The sequence below is a fragment of the Spermophilus citellus genome (genome assembly GCF_964194105.1).
Source record: "Spermophilus citellus genome assembly, chromosome: 7".
Taxonomy (NCBI): domain Eukaryota; kingdom Metazoa; phylum Chordata; class Mammalia; order Rodentia; family Sciuridae; genus Spermophilus; species Spermophilus citellus.
The window spans coordinates 106,981,552-107,003,488 of NC_138188.1; the positions used below are offsets into that span (position 1 = coordinate 106,981,552).

A 21,937-nucleotide genomic window follows, 5' to 3' on the forward strand; every position below is an offset into this window, starting at 1 on the left:
AGAATATGTGATGGTCAAGTAAAAGAGGAATTAGACTATAATATATATATAGGTCTAGAAGGAAGAACTGAAGTGCATTAAGTTATAAGGAATGTGACACCACAAAATACAAGGAAGAACCTTCTAACAATAAAAGTTATTCAGTCTTGGAAGGGTGTGTCTTGACTGGTATAGAACTTTCAGGTTGAGTAGATACTAACACAGAAGATGTGCGCAAAATGCTGAGAAAGGATTTCATGTTCTGAATGGAGATATTCTGTTTTGGTGATTTTTGTTTGTTTGCTTGCTTGCTTTTTAATGAAATTATAGACTTTACTTGGACTTCATCAATTTTTCCAGTTTTTTTCCTAGTCTAAGATACAGTCTAGGTTTGCATGTTGAACATATTATTTCTACTTATTTTTTCTCTAATCTGACAATTCTTTGTTCATTCCTTAAAAGTTTAGCCAAGAACAACATTTAGAAGTGTCAAAAGACAAGATTACAACTAATTTAATTATAGGTAGAATAGGAGTTTATTTGTGATTAATGAATTGGACAGCTTCCATTCTACAAAATAGAATAAAAGTTCTCCTTGGAAAAAAGCAAAGAGTAAGTGTGTGTGGTGTTTGTTTGGTACCAGAAATTGAATCTAAGGGCACTTCACCACTGAGTTATATCCCCAACCCTTTTTCTTTTTAATTTTGAGGCACAGTCTTATTGGGTTGCCAAGCCTGGCCTCAAACTTGCAATCCTCCTCCCTCAGCCTCTTGAATCATTGAGATTACAGACAAGCACCACTGTACCTTGGGTAGAGTTGGTTTTATAAAGTGTAACAAGGAAACAAAAATAATAGGAAAAAAACCTGATTGGTTAATGTCAGATTACTGCTATTCACTTTTTAGTAAAGGTCAAAGTAAGGGGGACTTCCTTATTATACTGACTCATGTAAACTAAAATCTATTTTCAGGAAAAACTAGCCTGTTTTTAATAACATCCTTAAAGTTTCCATTTGATTATTTAGCATAAGGGACTCCATTTTGGTTTGGTGGTCTGACCTGTTGGATCATAGTATAGAAGCTCAGTCCAAAACATAATTTTTGTTTAATGGAGGAAAATGCTGTTTTGTAGTTTCTTTTTATTTTTCTTTTCATCAGAAACATTTTTCAATATTCTTTAAATTTAGTCAACCTTGATTTTGTGGTAGAAAAATGTTAATTTTCCCCGTTCTTATTATAATTTTATCTATTATTCATGACCAGATATATTAGAAGCTACCTAATCATTTCATAAAATAAATCATTTTAGAAATTCATTCATAGTTATTATAACTATATGGTGAAATCAATTTTATATTTTATTTTAGTTGTAGAAGGACACAATATTTTATTTATTTATTTTTATTTGGTGCTGAGGATCGAAGTCAGTACCTCACACATGCAAGGCAAGCGCTCTACCACTGATCTACAATCCCATCCTTCAATTTTAAAAATTTTTTCCGTTGGTCGAAGCAATAAAAGATAAATTTGAAAATTCTGTTAGGAAGTAATTTTTCTTTCCAGTAGGACAAAGGTAATGTATTTTCATACGTTGGCTATTATACTGCAGGTGTCTCATCTGTACACACAGAACACAAGTTCTGAGCTTTCACTGGGAGCTTAATATCATGCTGCAACAGATCTGCAACAGATCCCACCCAGCTTAGCATAGAAGACCTTTTATCTTCCTAAGATGTATGTTACACCTTCCCTCCCCTTTTTATTTACCAGCATGAAACAGAAAAGTACTAGCTAGTGAGATAATAGGAGAGTCAGAGCAAATATGACCTAGAAACCAAGAGAAGAAAGCTTCAAGAAGATAATAATAAAATGTATGCAAAGCACTGGGGTAGAGTCTACAACTAGTGAGAAGATCCAGGAAGCAAATTTTAAAATTCAATATTTAGTATGTCAGAGGTTAATATATGATTTGGAAAAAATAAAAACAGGTTAAGAATGAAGGGAGCCAACACTGTGGCACATGTTGGTAATCCCAGCAGCTGAGGAGGTTGAGGCAGGAGGATTGCAAGTTCAAAGCCAGCCTCAGCAAAAGCGAGGGGCTAAGCAACTCAATGAGACCCTGTCTCTAAATAAAATACAAAATAGGGCTGGGGATGAGGCTCAGTAATCAAGTGCCCCTGAGTTTTATGCCTGGTACCTCCCCCTGCTGCCCCTGCCCCCCCCCCAAAAAAAAAAAAAAAAAAGAATGAAGGGAACATGATCAGGTGCAGAGGGTGTCAGGGAAAGCCTCACTTAGTAACAGTGTTTGAGTAGATACTTGATGGAAAAAGGAAGCCAGCCTCGTAGATTCCAGATAAGACTGTTTGGGACAAAGGTAATAGCAAAGACAAAAGGTCCTAAACTTGTTTGGCGTTTCCAAGAATAAACAATGAGACTGGAGCAGAGCCCTTGAAAGAAACAGTGGTAAGAGGATCCCTGAGGGAATGGGAAACTGGCTCAGGGAGGGCCTTGAAAGCCAAGGGAAGGCCCTGGGCCATTAAGGAGTGGGAAGGGCTCACCGTTGAAAGGCTCTGAGACTTGAGCAAAATGAAGACTCTACCATTGTCTTAAGAATGTGAGCCAGAGCAGGGAGACCTGTTAGGCTAGTGGAATAACCCAGAAGGGAGCTGATGGTGGCTTCCTTCAGGTTATGGCAATGGAGGATTTGAGAAGTGGTTAGTTTGTATATAGATGTTGAAAGTAAACTCAAAAGTGTTGTTAATGGGTCTGTTGTAGAGTGTGAAGGAAGGAGAGGAGTCTAATGTTTTTCAACCTTATAATATTAGTAATTTGGAGAATAGAGCTTTGATTTACTGAGGTCAAGATTGTGGAAGGAACAGTTGGGAGACGGATGGCATGGAGATTAGGAGTTGGAAATGCCTGTTAGATATCTAAGATTGATTAAAATGTTGGTTGGATATACAAGTATGGAATTCAGGGGAGACACCTGCACAGTAATTTCAGGAGTTGTCAGATGTAACAAACTATAGAAATGATCCCTGAAACTATAGTCTTTGTCAGATGTAATACTATTTAAAGTCTTGGGGCCGGGTGGGATCACCTGTGGAGAGAAATGTAGCTTCTGAAGAGGTGAGGACTGAACCCTGGGGCATTCCAGTATTTAGAAGTAGTGCAAGTAAAAAAGAACAAGCTAGGGAGGATTGAGAATAGACATTGGAGTTAGCAACATGGAGATATTTGGTGTCCTTTAAAAGAATAGTCTCACTGGAGTGGTGGGGTAAGTTCAAGATAAAATGGGAGGAGAAGAATTGGAGATGGTGAGTGTAGATGCTTCTTTCGAGAAGTTATGCCTTGAAGGGCAACAGAGAAATGGGACTGGAGTCAAGAAAATGTGCTACTGGGGTTTTTTGGTTTTTGTTTTTTAAAGTTAAGAGATATTGAAGCCTATCTCTATAATGTGGTATTCTAATGGAGTCAGGGGGAAATTGATGATGCTGGAGAGGCAGAGTGGAATTGCTGTAGCTGTGTCCTTGAGTAAGCAAGATGAGATGCAGTCTTCTAGAGTACAGGTAAACTGACCTCAGAAGCAGTAACAGCTAATTCTTCAGTAGTAACAGAAGATACTGAGTTTATAGATACAGATGCAGATGGTGGTTGGTAGAAGCTTGTAGATGTTAATTTTGTTTATATGCCTCAGAAAAATGGAAACAAAATTATCACCTGATGAGTGAGCATAGGGGAGTATTTCTTGGGGAGAGAATAATTTATGGAACTGTTTTCTAGGAAAGTGGGGAACATGTGGGCTTGGAAATTGTAGCAGGATTATTTGGCAGCACTGAGGGCTTGGTCATTGGTGATTAATTTGAAGTGAGACCAGTTATCATGGTTGTGTGTTTTCCTTCAACCTGTTCTGTTGGGCAAGTGCAGGCATGGGCAGAGTTGGCAGAGACATAAAGAGAGAGATTTAACCAGAGTTGTAGTTTTACCAGGTGAATAGGATTAACAAGGAATGAGATGAATGAGATAAAGTTGTAGGCTCTAAAATTGTCATTCCTTATTAGAGTAAAAAAAATCATTGTCACTTGGGAGTCAATTTAATAAAAGGGGTGAAAGACCTCTGTAAGGAAAACTAAAGAAGGAAATTGAAGAAGACCTTAGAAGATGGAAAGATCTCCCATACTCTGGGATAGGCAGAATTAACATTGTCAAAATGGCAGTATTACCAAAAGTGCTATACAGATTCAATGTGATACCAATTAAAATCCCAATGTCATACCTCATAGAAATAGAAAAGGCAATCATGAAATTCATTTGGAAAAATAAGAGATCCAGATTAGCCAAAGCAATCCTTAGCAAGAAAAGTGAAGCAAGAGGCATCACAACCAGCGTTTAAGTTAGAGCTATAGTTAAAAAAAAAAAAAAAAAAACCAGCATGGTTTTGGCACCAAAACAGACATGTAGATCAATGCAACAGAATAGAAGACACAGAGACAAACCCACATAAATACAGTCATCTCATACTAGACAAAGGTGCCACAAACATGCATTGGAGAAAAGAGAGCCTCTTTAACAAACGGGGCTGAGAAAACTGGAAATCCATATGTAGCAAAATGAAATTCGACCCCTATGTCTCACCATGCAAAAAACTCAACTCAAAGTGGATCAAGGAGCTAGGCATTAGACCAGAGACCCTATGCCTACTAGAGGAAAAAGTAGGCCCAAATCTTCATCATGTCGGAGTAGATCCCAACTTCCTTAACAAGACTCCTATAGCATAAGAAAAAAAAAATTAAGAATCAATAAATGGAATGCATCAAACTAAAAAGCTTCTTCTCAGCAAAAGAAACAATCAATGAGGTGGAGAGCCTACAGTATGTGAGCAAATTTTTATCACACACACATCAAATACAGCATTAATCTCAGGATATATAAAGAACTCAAAAAATTTAGCATCAATAAAACAAACAACCCAATCAAATCAATAAATGGGCTAAGGAACTGAACAGATACTTCTCAGAAGAAGATATGCAATCAATCAACAAATATGTGAAAAAATGTTCAACATCTCTAGTAATTAGAGAAATGCAAATCGAAACCATGCTAAGATTTCATCTCACTCCAGTCAGAATGGCAGTTATCAAGAATACTAGCAACAATCCGTGTTGGCAAGAATGTGGGGGGAAAGGCACACTCATACACATTGCTGGTGGGACTGCAAATTGGTGCAACCAATCTGGAAAGTAGTATGGAAATTCCTTAAAAAAACTTGGAATGGAACCACCATTTGACCCAGCTATCCCACTCCTTGGTCTATACTCAAAGGATGTAAAAACAGCATATTACAGTGATGTAGCCACATCAAAGTTCATAGCAGCTCAATGCACAATAGCTAAACTGTAGAACCAATCTAGATGTCCTTCAGTAGATGAATGGATAAAGAAACTGTGGTATATATAAACAATGTAATATTACTCAGCAATAAAAGAGAATAAAATTATGTCATTTGCAGGCAAATGGATGGAGTTAGAGAATATCATGCTAAGAGAAGTAAGCCAATTCCAAAAAACCAAAGGTCAAATGTTCTCTCTGATAAGTGGATGCTAATCCATAATGGGGGAGGGGCATGGGATGAGTGGAGGAACTTTGGATTGGCCAAAGGGGAGGGGAGGCGGCATGAGGATAGCAAAGATGGTAGAATGAAATAGACATCATTACCCTAGGTACATGTATGATTGCACAAATGGTGTGACTCTACTTCGTGTACAACCAGAGGAGTGAAAAATTGTACTCCATTTGTGTACAATCAATTGAAGAGCATTCAGCTATAATGTATAACTGATTAGAACAAATAAATAAAACAATTTTAAAAAATCATTGTCATATTAGTATATGAGAGGGAATGAGTGGGAAGAAGAGGAGGATGGTTGAAGAATGGGATGCTTGGGATTGAGATTATATTGTAGATGCAATTATGGTAAATATATGGTCAGAGTGTAATTGAAAGTGTGGACAACCAAAGTAGGTTAAACATGGTCATGGAATAAGAGGTCACGATATTGAAAAATCCATCAGTGGGTATTGAAATCAACAGATTTGTGAAAGTGTGGTGTCCCAAGGAGTAATAATGAGCCAAGACATCTTTAAGCAGTGGGGGTGAGTGACCTGGAGGCAGGTGTTTGGTGGTCTGTAGATAATCACAGCACAGAGTAATGGCTGTGATTACACACAGAATAGGCCATGAGGGAAAAATATGAGCTGAATTTATCCTTTCATCTTAAGCAGCTAAAACATGCGCGCACGCGCGCACACACACACATACATATATATGAATGAAATGATGGTTCTCAGACACTGGACAATGGAGAAGGCAGACCAATGATCCCTACCATTGCTTCATTCTACTACCTAGATAGAATTTCCAGGTAGCAACAGAGAAATGGGATACCAGACAAAACCCACCAGTTTTCTAAGTTGAGGACAAAAAGTTAAGAATTGGAAAAGGCCAGTGTAACTGAAGTCTTGGGACAGAGTCCCAGAGAGGAAGAATCCTCAGAGAAAGTTGTGGGTCTGTAGGGAGTGCCTCTTGAGTCTTCACCTGAGCACAGGTACAAGTGAGGAAACTACCCAAGATTGGAGAGGAGCAGGCAGTAGAGTTCCCAAAGTTCACATGTGGCTGGGAACAGTTCACATTCCCAAGGGTCCGAATGGAAAAAAACCTCTGTAAGTAGGGGATTGAAGAAGGCTTGAGCATGGTAAGAAGAGACATAGAAAACCTAGGAAGAGATATGCTTGGTGGTGCACACTTGTAATCCCAGCTACATGGGAGGCTGAGGCAAGAGGATTTCAAGTTTGAGGCCAGCCTGGACAACTTAGCAAGACCCTGTCTCAAATTTTTAAAATAAAAAGCTGAGGATATAGTTCAGTGGTAGAGTGACTGGGTTCAGTCCCCAGTACTGCCAAAAATGTAAAAATAAAACATAAAAAGATCAACATCAAACTTCTACAGATGAAAATTTTAAATTGATCGTGTAGGTTTTAACAGGAGATTCAATGTTGCAGAAGAAAAGATCAACGTGAGTGTGAAGGTTTAGCAACAGAACCTATCCAGAGTGGAACACAGAGAAATAAAGACTAGCAACAAACAAACGAACAAAAAAAACATGACCAACAGTGAGCTGTGGGGCAGTTTTATGTGGCCCAATATACATATCATTGGAGTCCCAGAAGACAAGAGGTAAGTGAGAAAGGCATAGAACAAGAAGGAGTGATAGGAAAAAAAAAGAGATTTTTTGAAGTAACAGTGGCAAATAAATGTCTGTACTTTATAATAACTATAACCTCTCATATCTAGAAATCCCAGCAGAAGAAACATGAAGAAACTACATAAAAACACATCATAATCATATTGCTTAAAACCAATGATGAAAAAAAACATCTTTTAAGCATGAGAGCAAAAAAGACTGGAGAATTTTGGGATAGAGAGTAACAGTGATTGGGAGGTTGGGAAGCAGAGAAGATACCTAAGTGGAAATAAGAAGGTGGAGATACCATTTGGAGACAAACTTGGGAATGTTCATGTTATACTGATAATGACTGAGCCCTCCAGAAGGCGTGGAGGAAAGGCTTCTGGAGTTGGAGGGTAGTAGAGATGAGGTCAGATTAAGGGATGCAGAAACGTATCCTGGGTTAAGGATGACCTGTGCATTTTAGAGTGCTTATGTCCAATATAATGTGATTAGTCTTGATATTCTCCAAGGTGAATTGGGGTGGGAAGACTGTGACATTGTAGGGAGCGAGGAGAGAATATTGTCAGGAGCAGAAGAGCTTGTCTTCATTCCATCTGATGGAATTATGGAGCCTGGGCAAGGATGGTCCTCCCAGGTGAGCTTTGTGGCAGCAGCTGACTATTCCCTGCTTCGTGTGTGTGTTTATGGCGATTTACACTTCTATATCTAGTGGATACCCAGTAAAAGGAACTATCTCATCTATTGAAAGGAAGCTTCCTGCAGTGTCTGGATGCCATATTAATTTATTTTTATTTTCAATTATTCTTGTGTAATAAAATTGTTCTGATAATATTTTTCATCATGGTATTTGTATTCATATCCCAATACTGTGACCTTTGAAATATGCCTATATAGAAGATCTACATGACTATTTTTTTCGAATAGTGAACACAAACCATTTATTATCAGTGTCTAATATTACATATACTATACCTATTGTATGTACTATACTTTTATATGATTAGCAGTGCAGTCTACTGTTTTGCTGGAGTCCTTATAACTTCTCGTCCCTGGGTGAGATGACATCTTTTTGATTACATGGAATTACATTCATGCCTTGTCCAAGTATGAGTAACATGAAGAAAGCATTCCATTCAAGATTGGGTACCTAACTGGGATAGATTAAGCAACACTTGGCAACAATTAAACAAGAAAGCTTCCATGCTGTGTAAGATTGTTTTAATCAGCTTTTCACAACTTCTTCATTCTTTAAAGTTTATAGTAGCTATTATATTGTCATGCATTTGATTAAAAAGCACAATTTAGTAAAAAGTGTGTTAGCCTTTAGTAGTAACAATGAAAATCTTGGTTATTTGGACCATATGGCTGTAAACAATGCCCCACTACATGTTTACTGGCTCTTACCTTAATTACAAAATATTTAGGAAAACATAAGCATTATGTACAATGTAAGCTTTTTAGGCTCCCAAATCTATAAAATTCCTTTTGGTATAACCTTATAAGATCAATGTTTGCAATTTTAGGATATTTATCACTGTGTATGTACTTTTCATTAATTACATTCTATTTCCTGTGGCTATAATGTGGTTTTAAAATCTATGCTTTGTTAGTAGAAGCAGTAAATGAGCAATATGTATGCATTACTTGTTGCAGAGAAGCACAATTATCTGTGGTATTCCTTCTGCCAAATTATATTTATAATATTCAGATTATATAAGAATATTATAAAGTTAACTCAGGTGATATCACAAATTATTCTTAGTGTAGCATTTATCTGCCTAATCTGGATATCAAATTTATTTTCCTTGCTGTGTTTGATATGTATAATTATAATTTTGTTGACTCAAAATTGAAGAAGCCTTGTGAAAACCAAACGTTTAACCCCATACTTTCTACCAAAATAAATTTTTTTCTGGAAAAAAACAAACATTGCATTAATCATTTAGGTTCATTGTTCATATGAAATGGTTTCAAGGTGATAACTGGATTTGGGAAAAAAATTGAAGGTTGTGACCATCTGTACCCAGACTTGTTATAAGCCACCTGTGTGGTGTGGCTGCCACAAACAGTAAGATAATATTAGTTCAGTATTAACAAATGTATTGCATTCCAACAGTAGGAAGACAGAGTTCCATTATGTTATCCTGTCAGTATTGTGTCTATTTCTGGTTACCTTGTTTGTACACCAAACATATTTGTATATTCTTTTTTGCCCCTTTTATCCACATGACTAACAATTGGCATACATTTTAAAAGTAACTGATTATATTTGAAATGCAAAAGCCCAAACTGTCTGATGCGTATTATTTTCTGAAGTTCTAAGCCATGCTTTTTATTTTTTAACACCATTATCCTTTAAGCTGAAAACCATCTGATAAATTAAAAAAAAATTAGAAAACTGTTATTGTATTAATCAGAGAGTCCTAAGGGATTATTTTCTTTCTTTTTTTTTTTTAAGAGAGGGAGAGAGAGAATTTTTTAATATTTATTGTTTAGTTTTCGGCAGACACAACATCTTTATTTGTATGTGGTGCCTGAGGATGGAACCCAGCGCCCCGCGCATGTCAGGCGAGCGCGCTACCGCTTGAGCCACATACCCAGCCCATAAGGGATTATTTTCTATGACCCCATAACAAGCATTAGTATGAGTTTGTCCTGATTATTAGATAAAATATGTAGTTGGCCAGTTGTTACTTTTTTTGAGAAAATTTAAATTAATATAGTTAATTAAATTAAAACTTAATTGCATCTGGGCTTGGTGGCACATGCCTGAAATCCCAGCGGCTGGGAAGGCTGAGGCAGGAGCATGGCAAGTTCTTGAGTCAAAACCAGCCTTAGCAACTTAGCAAGGCCCTGGGTAACTCAGTGAGATCCTGTCTTTAAATAAAATCAAAATAGAGCTGAGAATGTTGCTCAGTGATCAAGTGAATTCAATTCCCGGTACCCATCCACCCCCCAAAACACCTAGTCACAGTACACCAATAAAAATAGTAATAATCTGTCACATTAAAATACTCTTTAGGGACAGAATAGAGGTTTTTTTTTTATTAGCTCCTTACATTTAAAAATTAGAATTTTTATATTGGGGATACAAGTTAAAATATCTAGTCTTTTAAAATTATTTTCTATATTTTTACTATTATATCTGAACAAAATATTCTATATATTCATTTTGTAAAATAAGAGCTTTATCATTAATATAATCATTCCAGTTTTCTATTAAAGTTAAAATCATTTCATTTTCAGCATGTAGGGTTGTTTGTATTCCTTTTTCATGTTGGGGGTTATAGAGAAGAGTCATAATATTAGAATATAATATTTATTACATTAGTCATTAGTAAGAAAAACATTTATTTTTAACCTTGAATTTACTTAAGTGAAAATAGAGACTAATATGGATGTTTTGGTTTCTTTATAGGACTTCGGGTGACTGTGCTTCTAACGTCGTTCCTTATGGTTTTGGGAACTGGTCTAAGATGCATACCTATATCAGACTTAATGCTGAAAAGACGGTAAATCCTCTAAGTTTTAAAAAAATTTTCCTGCATTTTTATCTTTTATTATAAGCACATAGTATATGTTTAATTGTAAGCTTTTAATAAACAGTTACATTTTTATGGTCAGTGGAGGGTTACTTTATAGAAGCATTTATTTTTTTACCCTAAGTGATGATTTGTTCAGTTTCTTGTCATATGTAAGGCACTATACCAATTGTTGTGGAACTAAAAGAACAAGTTAATTTTCATACTCTTCTGAAGCTATAATAACCATGATAGAATACACTCTGTAAGAGAATATGTGTGTGTGTGTGTGTGTAAAATATATATATATATATTTTGTATATATATTTTATATATATACACATAGAAGAGGTATAAAATTACCCCATGAGACAAGGAAAAGTTTTAGCTGAGGGTATCAGAAAGAAGTTTTTTTGAAGGAGTCAAACTAGGCACTGAATGATGAATAGAATTTTTATTTATTTTTAATTTGTTCTTGTTAGTTATACATGACAGTAGAATGTATTTTGACATATTATACATACATGGAGTATAATAATACTTCCCCTACTTGTAATTGTACATGATGTGGAGTTATATTGGTTGTGTATTCATACATGAACATAGGAAAGTTATGTCTGATTCATTCTACTGTCTTTTCTATTTCTACCCACCCCTTCATTCCCCTTGTCTATTCCAATGAACTTCTCTTCCCTCCACCCCTTATTGTGTTTTAGCATTGCATATCAGAGAAAACATTTGGCCTTTGGTTGTAGGTGATTGGCTTATTTCACTTAGCGCGATTAGTCTCCAAATCCATTCATTTACCAGCAAATGCCATAATTTCATTTTTCTTCATGGCTGATTAATATTCTATTGTGTATATATACCACAATTTTTTATCCATTCGTCTGTTGAAGAGCACCTAGGTTGGCTCCATAGCTTAGCTATTGTGAATTGAGGTGTTAGAAACATTGATGTGGCCACATCACTATAATATGCTCATTATAACTTCTTTGGGTATATGCTGAGGAGTAGGACAACTGGGTCAAATGGTGGTTCCATCCCTAGTTTTCTGTGGAATCTCCATACTGTTTTCCAGAGTGGTTGCATCAGTTTACAAACAGCAATGTATGAACGTATCTTTCCCCCTACATCTTCACCAACATTTATTGTTACTTGTGTTTTTTAGTTGCCATTCTGACTGGACTGATATGAAATCTCACTGTAGTCTTAATTTTTATTTCTCTAATTGCTAGAGATGGTGAATATTTTTCTCATAGATTTGTTGACTAATTGTATTTCTGATGTGAAGTGCCTGTTCAGTTCCTTTACCCATTTATTGATTGGTAATTTGCTCTTTTGGAGTTAAGTTTTTTGTGTTCTTTATATGTCCTGGATATTAATGCTGTATCTGAGGTGCAGGTGGAAAAGATTTTCTCCCACTCTGTAGATTCTGTCTTCACATTCTTGATTGTTTCCTTTGCTGTGAAGAAGCTTTTTAGTTTGATACCATATCATTTATTGATTCTTGATTTTACTTGTTGCTCTTTAGGAGTCTTGTAAAGGAAATTGGTTCCTAAGTGGGTATGATGGAGATTTGGGCCTACTTTTTCTTCTCTCAGGCACAGGGTCTCTGGTCTAATGCCTAGGTTCTTAGTCCACTTTGAGTTGAGTTTTGTATGGGGTGAGAGATAGGGTTTTAATTTCATTTTGCTACTTATGGATTACCAGTTTTGTCAGCACCATTTGTTGAAGAGGTTCTCTTTTCTCCAATGTATGTTTATGGCACCTTTGTCTTGTATGAGATAACTGTATTTATGTGGGTTTGTCTCTGTGTCTTCTGTTCTGTTGCATTGATCTACATGTCTGTTTTGGTGCCAATACCATGCTGGTTTTGTTACTATAACTCTGTAGTATAACTTAAAGTCTGGTTATGATGCCTCCTGCTTCACTTTTCTTGCTAAGGATTGCTTTGGCTAATCTGGGTCTCTTATTTTTCCAAATGAATTTCATGACTGCTTTTTCTATTTTTATAAAGAACACCATTGGAATTTCAATAGGAATTGCATTAAATCTATCTAGAGCTTTTGGTAGTATTGCCATTCTGACAATGTTAATTCTGCCTATCCAATACCATGGGAGGTCTTTTCATCTTCTAAAGTCTTCTTCGATTTCTTTCTTTAGTGTTCTGTAGTTTTCATTGTAGAGCTATTTCACCTTTTTTGTTAGATTGATTCCCAAATATTTTATTTTCCTTGAGACTATTGTCAATGGGGTAGTTTTTCTAATTTCTCTTTCAGTTGATTCATCACCGATGTATAGGAACACAATTGGTTTATGGGTGTTGATTTTATATCCTGCTACCTTGCTGAATTCATTTATGAATTCTAGAAGTTTTTTGGTGGAGTTTATTGGGTCTTCTAAATATAGAATCATGTCATTGGCAAATAGAGCTAGTTTGAGTTCTCTTTTCCTGTTAATATCCCTTTAATTTCTTTCTTCTGACTAATTGCTCTGGCTAGAGTTTCAAGGACTGTGTTGAATAGAAGTGGTGAAAGAGAGCATCCCTGTCTTATCCCAGTTTTTAGAGGGAATGTTTTCAATTTTTTCTTCATTTAGAATGATGTTGGCCTTGGGCTTAACATATATAGCTTTTACAATGTTGAGGTATATTCCTACAATCCCTAGTTTTTCTAGTGTTTCGATCATGAATGAATGCTGTATTTTGTCAAATGCTTTTTCTGCATCTATTGGGATAATCTTGTGATTCTTGTCTTCAAGTCTATTGATGTGATGAATTGTATTTACCAATTTCCGTATGTTGAAGTATCCTTGCATCCCTGGGATGAACCCCACTTGATCATAGTGCACAATCTTTTTAATATGTGTTTGTATGCAATTTTTTAGTATTTTATTAAGAATTTTTTGGGGCTGGGGATGTGGCTCAAGTGGTAGCGTGCTCGCCTGGCATGCGTGCAGCCCGGGTTCGATCCTCAGCACCACATACAAAACAAAGATGTTGTGTCTGCCAAAAACTAAAAAATAAATATTAAAAAAACTCCCCCCCCCTTTTAAAAAAAAAAAAAGAAATTTTGCATCTGTGTTCATCAGGGATATTGGTCTAAAGTTTTTTTTTTTTTTTTTTTTCCTTGATGTGTTTTTGTTTGTGTTTGGTATCAGGGTGATACTAGCTTCATAGAATAAGTTTGGAAGGTTTCCTTCCTTTTCAGTTTCATGGAATAATTTGAGGAGGATTGATGTTGGTTCTTCTTTGAAGGTATGGTAGAACTTGGCTGAGAAATTGTCTGGTCCTTTCTTAGTTTGTAGGCTTTTGATGGTCTCTTCAGTTTCATTGTTTGAAATTGATCTGTTCAAATTTTCCATGTCTTCCTGATTCAATTTAGGTAGAATGGAAAAATCTTATCTTTAAGATTTTCTATTTTCTTAGAGTATAAATTTTCAAAATAATTTCTGATTATCATCTGTTTTTCAGTAGTGTCTTTCATGACATTTCCTTTTTTGATAAATGGAGTTTTGAGAACCATCATTAGGGGAATGATATTCCAAATTGGGGAACAGCAGGAGTGAAGGCCCATAGAAGGCAGAAAACAGAGGCCTTTTCTGGGATGGGTAGGTAGTTTCATTTGTGTGTAGCAGTGTTCGCAACTGGGGTCCATGGACTTATTCTTGTGGGATGCAAGGTATATAAAGATTTTAAGATTTTGTTCTCACTTTGCTTATGATATTAATATTATTTTACCAGTAATAATCTGCAATAAAAATATATTTATATTGATTAGTCTATAAATTACTTAAATTGGTGTTTCTCAAACTGAAGTCCTTGGATATGGCCTTGAGAGTCCTTGAGAAATATTTTCCCTTTTAATAAGATCCATAAATTATTTAAATTTGGGTGACTGTGGTCTATAGACTAAGGTGTAAGAATGGATATAAAAAGATGAGGTTAGAAAAAGATATTCTGATGATGAAAGTTATTGATATCATCCTGGAGAATTGTTCTATCTTCGCTGGCAAGGTGAAAGCCACTTCAATTCTTATACAGAGAAGTGCTAGTATCAAACCTGTGTTAAGAAAACTCCTGATGGAAGAATGTGGGGTTGATTTCAGTAGGTAGAGACTACCATCAGAAGACAGGAAAGATGCAGTGAAAGCCCAAGCTGAAGTCATTCTTTTGTTTATTTACTCACTTATTCATTAATTCATGCATTCAACAAAATTCAGTGGGTTCCTACTATGTGCCACACTCTCTGCTGGGAATTGGAAGTACAAGAGTGAGCAAAATAGATAAAAATTTCTACCTTGTCGATTAGGGAAGACTGACAGTAAGCTAGATAAATAAGTGATATATATTATAAGGAGTAGGGGGAAATAGAATAGGAAAGAAAGCTTTGAAATGTTGAGGAAAGGATGGCGAGATTTCAGGAAGACCTTACTGGGAAGATAATCCTCTGGGGTAAAAACTGGAAGGAAATTATAGATGATGTAGTATCTAAGAGATTGGCATTCTTGTAGAGAGAACCACAGTGTAAACAAACTAGAGGGGGAAAGAGCATACCTGGAAAGGAGGCCATTGTGGCTGGAGATAAATGAGTGACTTCATGGGAAGCATAAAGCCTGAGGGTAGAGCAGTTATGGGTGGTGGTGGCAATGTGGGATCCAATCTTTAAGACCTTGTCAGCTCTTGTGAGAACTACTTCCTCTGAGCTAGGAAATCACTGGAGTATTTAAGCTGAGGAGTATCCTGGTTATAGACTGTTGTATGGGGAAGAGACTGCAGCTGCAGGCCACCAACATAGGCAAGGAGACCAGTTGAAAACCAGTCAATAAACCAGGTGAGAGATTATAGTGGTTTGGGCCATTAGGGTTGCAGTGGTGGTGTGAGAAGTAGCCAAATTCTGATTGTTATATTTTGGAGAATTTGTGATGGCCCATGAGTGGGAAAGAAAAGGAAGAGGAATCCAAAATGCCTTCTTGTCATGAAAGTGGTGGGAATGGAGACAGTGACACAGATGCAAGTGAGAACCTGAGAAAGAGATTGGAGGCAACATGGTTGAGTCTCCAGTCTAGACCGTGAAACTGTTAGTTGTGTTAACAGAGAATACAACAGAAGGGGGAAGTAGATTTTAGCAATAAGATGTTGACGTCTGTTTGCAAGAGAAATTTTCAGTTTCAAAGTGGATATTCATTTTTTAATTTTCAAAATATGTTCTCTTTTCAGTAAATTCAGGGTACAAGTATTTTAAAAGGAAGATAGAAAAATAATTCAGGTTCCTGTAGAAAGTTAGTCATCATTTCCCATTGTTCTCAGTTAGGTCTGAACACATAACTTTCATTATTGATTTTGAGACAGTCTTAATTTTCAAATATCCACAGAATGTGTTTTTTTAAGATTCACAGTTTTTAAATATAAATTTCAATATAAGCTTAAATTCAATGATGCATTCTTTAAAGGTTTCTATTAATATTTATGTTAGCCTTTAATCTGCTTGGGGCCATTTATGCTATTATTGATTTCCATTCTTATCCCTTATATCATTTCTACGTATAAAATATTAGAAGTAAAGATTTCATTCTGCATGATGGTGGAGAAGATCATATGAAGAGAAGTAAAACTCATAAAGAAATGTAAACCAAGATAGGACACATAGGAAATAGAAATGGGTTCACAGGATTGAATCTTTCATAAAAAGATGGTGTAAATTTAATTTCAACCTCTTGTGTTCATCTATAAAGATATAGGAATAGTTCCCAAGACTTTATTTTCTGTTCATATAGTATTTCTTTTAAGTAGTATCATAAAATTTTACAGTGCAGCTGGTAAAATTTAAATACTACAATTATTACAATTGCAGCTTTTCTTTTTTTTTTTTTTTTTTTTTTTTTTTTTTTTTTTTTTTTTTAGATTTATTATCTCATTTAATCCTCATAATAACCCTGGGGTAGGAACCATTACATACATATTTCATAAAGGGTTGAACTTAGGCAGTTTTATACCATTTTTAAAAAAATTATTGTGCTATCATTCTGCCTATTTCAAGTGCTTAGCACAATAAAAAGATAATTATTTTTCTATCTTCTTTCTCTTCTTTCCCCTCTTTCCTCTTCCCTTCCTATTCATTTCCCACCTCCTTCTTTCACAAGATTTGAATTTGAAATTCTATACTACCTTCACATTCTAAGAAAACTAACAGAATATTACCATCAAGAGAAAGAATATTCATGATAACAATTGCAGCTTTTCATATTAGGAACTTAATTACTTTCATGGCCACTGGACCATCTAAATGTTCATGTTCTTGTGGTAGTTCAGGCTTCTCCAGAAGTTGCCCACTTTGTCCATATTGTGTGGTTTGTACAGTGTTACTTAGGTTAGTCTTTGCCTTTTTTTTTTTCTTCTCATGTTGGTTTTGGGTTTATTTTGATCATCATTTTTTGTTTCTGAAAGTGGGAGTTTAGATTATTGATTCGAGAATGTTCTTCTTGCCTAACATAAGCATTTGATGCTATGAATCTCTCTCTAAGCAATGTTTTCATTGCATCCAAACATTTCCTTCCAGTATCATTTCCTTCCTGTCTGAATGCCAGAAATTATTTTTGTTAACAAATCTATTGTCTCTTAGTTTTTCTTTGTATGAAGATAGATATATATTTCCTTTCTTTCTGAAGAATATTTTTAATATGTGGATTTTGGTTTCCCTATGTTTTCCCTTTGGGCACTTTAAAACTGTCGCTTCACTGTCTTCTGTCTTACCTAATTTCTGAAAAGAATTCCACAGTCGTTTAAATGGTTCCATGTCTGTCAATGAGGTATCATTTTCTTCCAGTTAACTTCAAGTGTTTTCCTTCATCCTTGGTTTGTAGGTACTCTGAATGTGTCTGGATCCTACCTATCTGAGATTTTTTATCAATAGGTGTTGAGTTTTGCCATGTAATTATTCTACATATTTCCTTACCATCATGTATCTTTCTTGGCTTTTCAAGAAAGAGCATTATATAGGGATATTCATGTCTGTATTCATGATGGACTTTGGTCGGCCAATCTTGGGCTTCTTTCATGGATTTATTCTGGCATCATTTTTTCTGGTTTGCTGGTTGAGTAATAGCAGCTTCATAACACACATTGCAAATTGTTCTCTCTTCTACTGGAAATGTTTTTGTACAGTTGGTACTAATTCTTCTTCAAATGTTTGGTTAAATTCTCCAGGGATATTATCTGTAACTGAAGATCTTTGGGGACCTTTTTCCATTAATAACTTAATTTCCTTGATGGTCCCTGGACCATCTAAATGTTTGTGTTCTTGTCTTAATGCATACTTCTCCAGAAACTATCCACTTCATCCATACTGTACTTTTTGTATAGTGCCACTGATGTTAGTTTTCATCTTTTTTTTTAAATTTTTTTCCTTGTGCTGGATTTGGGTTCATTTTGTTCATTTTTTGTTGTTGTTGTTGTTGTATTTGTATCTGAAAGTAGAAGTTTATTGATCTGAGAATTCTCTTCTTACCTAACATAAGCATTTTATGCTATGACTCTCTGAGAAATGTTTTCATTGCAGCCATAAATTTTGATATGTTGTATTTTAATTTTTGTTCTGTTCCAGATGTTTTCTCAATTTTTCCTTTCAGTGGTGAAAATGTATCTCAAAGAACTCAAACAGAGAAAAATGGCCTCTTGTATTTACCCACATATTTATTATTTTGTTGCTTTTGTTATTATTTTGTTGCTTTCTCTTTATCCCTGGTGCCCACATTTCCTTCTAATATCATTTTCTTTTTTCAAAGAAAGGTTATTTTTGCCCTTAAATTTTCTTTATAGGAAGATATATTTATTTTTACCTTCCTCTCTGAAGAATTTTTTCTATATATGAGATTTTGGTTTTCTTCTGTTTTTCCTTTGGTCACTCCAAAAAAGTTGTTTCACACTGCCTTCTGTCTCACATCATTTCTGATAAGAATTCCACAGTCGTTTAAGTGGTTCCAGGTCTGTCAATAAGGTTTCATTTTTGTCTAGCTGACTTCAAGTGTTTTCCTTCAAGCTTGGTTTGTAAGTGCTGTGGGTATGTCTGGGTGTGGACTTCTTTGGGTTTCTTCTAGCAAGTTTTACTAAGCAGCTTAAGTCTGTAGGTTCATGTCTATCACCATATTTGGAAAATTGAGCCCTAATTGTTTTCTGTGCCATACTCTATCCTCTCATTTTGGATCTGTGATGACAGTAATGCTAGACCATCTCATAGATCCCAGCAGCAGCAACAACAAAGTTTCTTCTCTCTGGTGTTTGGTTTTTGCAAACTCTATTGAAAGATATTGGGGTTCATTCATACTTTTCTGTCATTTCTGTTCTGCTCTTTAGTCTGTTTAATAGGTCTTTTCTTTTGTATCTTCAATTTTTTTACTGGTGTTCCTTGAGTTTTTATATTTAAAGAACTTTTGTTATTTCTTTGTGCAGCATTTGAATAATCACTTCTTTAAATTCTTCAAATAATTTTATATTGGTTACTTTTTAGTTGTATTCCTGATAGTTTGAAGAAATAAGATTTTTAATATTCATATTAACAGTTGACCTAGTTGAGCTCAGGTACACATTTCAATAGTCTTCTATGCTTTCAATGCAGTTGCTTGTATAAGAGCCTTTTCAATCATATTCAAATATGGCTTTTATACATTTGTAAGGTTATTCTGGAACCTTGACAGTGAATTGTCCTATAGTCCAACCTTCACGTCAATGATTTGGTGTTTATGGTCAGATCCGTGCATGTGCCACTTGGAAATGAGTTCAGGAGTATCTTTATCAGGTGGCTTTCCTGATCTCTTTTATAGCAATCTCCTCATTTTTATTTATCTGGGCTTCCTTTTTGGTTCTCCAATCAATAAAGATGAAGCTCTGTTTATTCACTGTGTTGTTCACATACTTTTCTCAAGTTCACTTATATGTGGAGCCATACAGCACTAGGACATAAACCAAAAAAAAAAAAAAAAAAAAAAAAAAATCTGAAAATCCCAGCTCTGATCAGAGTGGTAGGTTCTCCTCCCTTCATCTACGCTTTGGACTCCTGCACTCCCTGTTTTGGCTCACTCTACTGTGCTACCATGTGCTGGGCTGCACACGACTAAAATACTCAGGGGTCATTTCAGGGAACTGGGCTAATTAGGCTGCAAGAAATAACCACACAAGAGACAGAAATACCTATTTCTTTGGGGGTGCTGTGATGGCTCCTCTGACCTTAAGGGTCTGCAGAGAGAGAGAGAGAGAGAGAGAGAGAGAGGGCACGTGCTGACCCCCCCTTTTTTTTTAAGAGAGAGTGAGAGAGGAGAGAGAGAGAGAGAGAATTTTTAATATTTTATTTTTTTTTTAGTTCTCGGCGGTATGTGGTGCTGAGGATCGAACCTGGGCCGCACGCATGCCAGGCGAGCGCGCTACAGCTTGAGCCACATCTCCAGCCCGTGCTGACCCCTTTTATGGAGGAGAAGCTACTCAAATGAGGCAAGGGGTCAGGTTTCAAGGGGCTGAGTCTAGCTTTAGGATGTCTGCTGTCAGCAGGTTGACTAACATCTAGATAAGCCACACCTAAGGACACAGTAAGACAAGGGGACACACAAAAGTCATTTCCATGGAACATTCTATCCCAAAAAGGGCAAGGGGTAATATTACAAAGAAACAGGTGAGCATAGCTCCACCCATGGGGATGTAGGAAGGCACGTCCATGCACTAAGACACATTTACTCAAACCCTAGAAGACGGGGGCTATCCAGCAGCATGACCACCAGATGTCACACCGCTCAGCAGGGGAGTCAGATCCAGTCATATGCTAGTTCAGCTCCCAACAACCATGGGATTTCTTTGAAGCTGGGTGTGAGAGAATGGAGAAAGAGAAAGACAAAAAGTTATTTTCTCTCATTCTCTCTGATCATTGGATGACCTTTCCTTGGTCTTTGAACCAGTTCTAGAGGGTCCTCTTCGGGAACTCTGCCCAGGCAGATGCCCACTTCCAGCTTTTGGGTAGATTAGAGTTCAGCCTGATTGTATTGAAGGTAAAAATTAGTCAACTCATCACATTTTATGGTACTGGTCTTCCCCACTCTTAGGTGCCATTTAATTTTCACAGTATTTAAATAGCTACATTTATTGTTTTCTCCATTTTGCCCAGAATTGGATAGTTCTTTTGAACTACTGAATTATTATTGAGTTGTTGTTGTTTTGGTTTGTTTTTTGTTTGTTTGTTAAAGCAGCTAGGCCTTTCCTAACTTACTGAGTCCATTCCACTACCCTTTGTTCTTGCATTGCATATTTTTGCGATCCCTTAATCTTAGATCAATCCTAAAACCCACCTTTCTGCAACTATACCTGAGTGATGTGGTGGACTGGAGAAAATTAATTTAGCCATGTGGCCTTGTTAGTTCCACTTGAGAAATATCTCTTCTCCCATTTTTCATTAAATTACTCTTAATATTTGCCTTATTCTACAAGACTTTCACTGCCATCCTCATACTCTCTCAGTAAATGTCTTTACTATCCTACTTCTCAGGGAAAATGTAGCTAGTTGGAAGCTTCTTACTGGTCACTTAAAGGTTTATCTATCTATGTATCATTCCTCCTGTTTAATATGAAAATTAATTCCTCCTTCCCTTCTCCAGTTGAAGAGCTGTTGCTTCCTATGCTCTGGATCCCTTATCCTTCTGCCTTTTCATATTATTCACATGTTATTGTCTCTGTTTATTCCACCTCCCCCTGATCTTCTCCAAGGGCTCTGTGATGGTTATTTTAAGGGTGAACGTGACTAGAATAAGGGATGCCTAGATAGCTGAAAGAGTATGACTTTGGATATTGTCTGTGAGAGTATTTCTAGAGGAGATTGGCATATGAGTACTGGATTCAATGGAGAAGAGTCCCCCTTAACATAGGCAGACATCATCCAATTGGCTGAGGACCTGGATAGAAGAAAAGGCAGATGAAAGGTAAATGGACTTTCTCTAGTAGAGCTGGGAAGACCTTCTTCTCTGGCCCTTGGACATCAATACTTCACGATCACTGGCATTTGGACTCTAAGACTTGCACTAGTGTCCTCCACTCTATCTTCCCCTCCCCTGCCTATATTCTCAGGCCTTCCACCTGAGATTGAGGGCTAAATCATCGGCTCCCTAGTTTCTAGGGATTTTGGACTTGTTTTGAGCCATGCACTGTCTCCCTGGG

The 21,937-nt window shown here is 36.3% G+C and overlaps 1 protein-coding gene across 3 annotated transcripts in view; it reads left to right on the forward strand.

Moving 5' to 3' along the window:
• Positions 1-21,937, forward strand: part of SLC49A4 (solute carrier family 49 member 4) — a 130,074-nt gene that overhangs the window by 2,486 nt on the left and 105,651 nt on the right. For all 3 annotated transcript variants that reach the window (XM_081302822.1, XM_081302821.1, XM_081302823.1), the window contains exon 2: positions 10,644-10,737. In XM_081302822.1, coding sequence (XP_081158948.1) covers positions 10,644-10,737 — 94 coding nt within the window. The remainder of the gene's footprint in view (positions 1-10,643; positions 10,738-21,937) is intronic.